This window comes from Miscanthus floridulus, chromosome 10 (genome assembly GCF_019320115.1).
Source record: "Miscanthus floridulus cultivar M001 chromosome 10, ASM1932011v1, whole genome shotgun sequence".
NCBI classification, from domain to species: Eukaryota; Viridiplantae; Streptophyta; class Magnoliopsida; order Poales; family Poaceae; genus Miscanthus; species Miscanthus floridulus.
Window position 1 is genome coordinate 95,110,057 of NC_089589.1, and position 2,894 is coordinate 95,112,950.

At 46.3% G+C, this 2,894-nt stretch overlaps 1 protein-coding gene across 1 annotated transcript; it reads left to right on the forward strand.

Annotated features, from left to right (window-relative positions):
* Positions 1-1,697: 1,697 nt before the first annotated feature.
* On the forward strand, positions 1,698-2,153 carry LOC136489069 (protein SRC2 homolog). Its single transcript, XM_066485806.1, has one exon. The coding sequence runs from the start codon at positions 1,698-1,700 to the stop codon at positions 2,151-2,153; it is 456 nt and encodes a 151-aa protein (XP_066341903.1).
* The last annotated feature ends 741 nt before the right edge of the window (positions 2,154-2,894 follow it).

A 2,894-nucleotide genomic window follows, 5' to 3' on the forward strand; every position in this document is an offset into this window, starting at 1 on the left:
TTAAAGGCAACCACAGATTTAGCCTGCTGCAAATAAAGGTGGATGTATATATGTAGCCGTCTATGTTTTGCTGTATATCGTTTCCTTCGAAGCCAGATGGCTTGAATGTTGTTCAATTCTTGTTATGTATGTGTACACTGTCGATCTGTACTCATCGTGAAGGCAGTCACGATTGCTACGTACTGCTCCAGAATGATGATAGAATTTTGAATTTTTTTTTTCCAAATTGTTTAGTTAGGATTCATAAAGCGTCGAGTGTGTACGTATGATATACGGTTCCAACTATTTCTCGCAAGAAGCATTGAACGTGTGATATGAAATTGTTGTACGAAATTTTTAAATATTTGCATCTACAAATACATAAAGTATAAAGTATAGGGGTGATAGTTACTGTATTCGACAATAGAGAAAAAATAAAAGTGTTAAACCTGCTTTAAAATGACAAGCATAGAATAGAGTCACCCATCGGTTAAAAGTGTACGAAAAATTTCAAAATTCAAATGAACTATGTAGGAAATTTTCATAGGAGAGATGTAGGATTTGGAAAAAGATCCCGTGTTGCAAAGGAGCGTGGAAATTGAAACTTCCTCGAGGAGAATTTCTTGCTTCGGCTTAGACATGCTTTGTGTGTGTGTTGACAAATACTCGTATTCTTGTACATGTGTGGCGGAGCTCTCGCTGTCACACGGTGTCACACGCATTGTACCAGCATATATTGAGTGTGCTAATGAGAAAAAGTTGAGCAAGAAGAAAAAAGGGACAAGTGTAGTAGTCATGACTCATCAGACACGGCTCGTGTGGTTCACGTTATCGTTAATTCGTTATGCGTCACTGGAAGATGGTATAGCCATGTTTTTGCTTCGATTTCTATATTTTTCGTCCAAAAGTGTGTATGCAGAGCATATATGAGTTGAACATACTTGTTTCCAAAATGGAAATTAGTATGTTCAGTGTAAAAAGACTTGAGGCAAGGATTTTTTTCCCCCACAGGTGGCCTAAAGCTACCTGCGATAAACATTGGTTTCAAAAACTTCAATAAACAAACAAATTCTGCACCAAACAACTCTGAACTCTCTGTTTTTTCCCAGCATAGTTGATCTAAATTATCATTTGACAGCTTCAATCTATAGCCATTAGCGATGGCAAACTTTCAATTTTTCCGCTCTCCCCCCTCTTCTTGAACAAGAACAAAGTGGAAGCAACGTGCAATAAAACAAATCTACATGAAATCCAATTTATCTAGTATCTTCAAAAGGAAGATTTAGGGCCTCTTTGGCACGGCTTATGCCGGCTTCGGCTTCATCTATTTTGCGCAAATCGAGGCACTATAGCGTGAAACTGTTTTGTAAGTCGGGATTAAAATGAACTAGAAACTGAAAAAAGCCAGTTTTTCTGGCTTCACCGGCTTTGGCTTCACCGGTGAAGCCGTGCCAAAGGGGGCTTTAAAGATGGAGACAAAGTCCATGCTGGCAAGAGCAGGAACAGGTAGAGTCACACTGTTCTGTCCATCTGTCCATGATCAGACAGAAAGACATCAGCAAATTAATTGCACCAAGATCCAATAAACCAAAGAGCACAAGGTCAAATCATTCCTCAAATCCATCTGCCTTGCACTCGTGCTCCAGATCCATCGTCCAAGCCGGCCACAGATTTCCCTCCCCACCGCGCTGAGCTCCAAAGCCACTAAGAAGCCGGCCATGTCATCGGGCTCCGGCTCCTGCGGCTGGCGCATCACCATCAGGTCCATCTCCTGCCGCGGCGTGAGGGCGTTTGTCCCGTTCCAGAAGCCGCCGCTCTACGCCGCGGTGTCCCTCGGCGGCCGCCGGGAGAAGACGCAGCCGGACGCCGACGGAGGCGAGAGCCCGGACTGGGACGACGCGGTGTTCGCGTTCGACCTCGACGGGGATGGCGTGCAGGCGCAGCAGCAGCTGGTGGTGGTGGAGTTCGAGGTCAAGGCGCAGGTGCCGATCCTCGGCAACAAGCTCTTCGGCACGGCTAGCGTGCCCGTGGCCGACCTGGTGGCGGCGACCGGAGACGACGCGGGGCTGCGCCACGTCAGCTACCAGGTGAGCGCCCCCGACGGCAAGCCGAACGGCACGCTCAGCTTCGCATACGCCATCAGCGGCCGCCCTGGCACGGGCGTGCGCCCGTAGCCGCAGCTCTACCAGGCGCCGGGCGGTGCGCAGCCGGATCAAACCCGAGCTTCCGTCCGCGATGCTGATGCACGCCATCAATGGCGATGGTAGCGTCCATCCCACGTCAGAGTAGTGCAACTTCATACACGGACGAATCTGGATGAAAAGAGAGAGAGGGAGAGAGGAACAAAAAAAAAATCCATGTGTTTTTTTTTTTACTAAAACACATATGTGTTGTATAACATTTCTGTTAATTAAATTATGTTTAAATTATAATTATTAGAATAAATTTAATTTCAAAGATCGAAACGGCCCTAAGAGTAGGGAACATATATTGTTGGCAGACCTTTACCTTTTTTTTGAACGCAAAGCAGATCTGTAACTTTTTTTAACGCAAAGCAGACCTGTAACACTGCCATTACAATTCTGCGACTTTCGAAATATACCATTACAATTCACGATATTATAAACTTGCCATTATAATTTCAGTGGAACATGATTGATGATATTCTATACGCTTGCTATGAGATGTGGCCCACCTGCAGGCATCCGTATACGGCGACATGTTTCGTTTGGCCCGTATTACGCCTGCCTCATCTGACTAAAACGAGCTGTACCCAGTCGAGGTCATCTAACCCGCTCACTTCCTTTCCTCTCGTCTCTTTCCCCGGTCATGAACCCTAGCTAGCAACGAAATCGGATCCAGTGGCGCCGGCTCAAGTCGGCAGCGGTGGCGATTCGGGCCTGGAGCAGGAGGTG

What these genes read in the sequence shown, in the direction of transcription:
- LOC136489069 (XM_066485806.1), top strand. Translation starts at nt 1,698, where the DNA reads ATGTCATCGGGCTCCGGCTCCTGCGGCTGGCGCATCACCATCAGGTCC.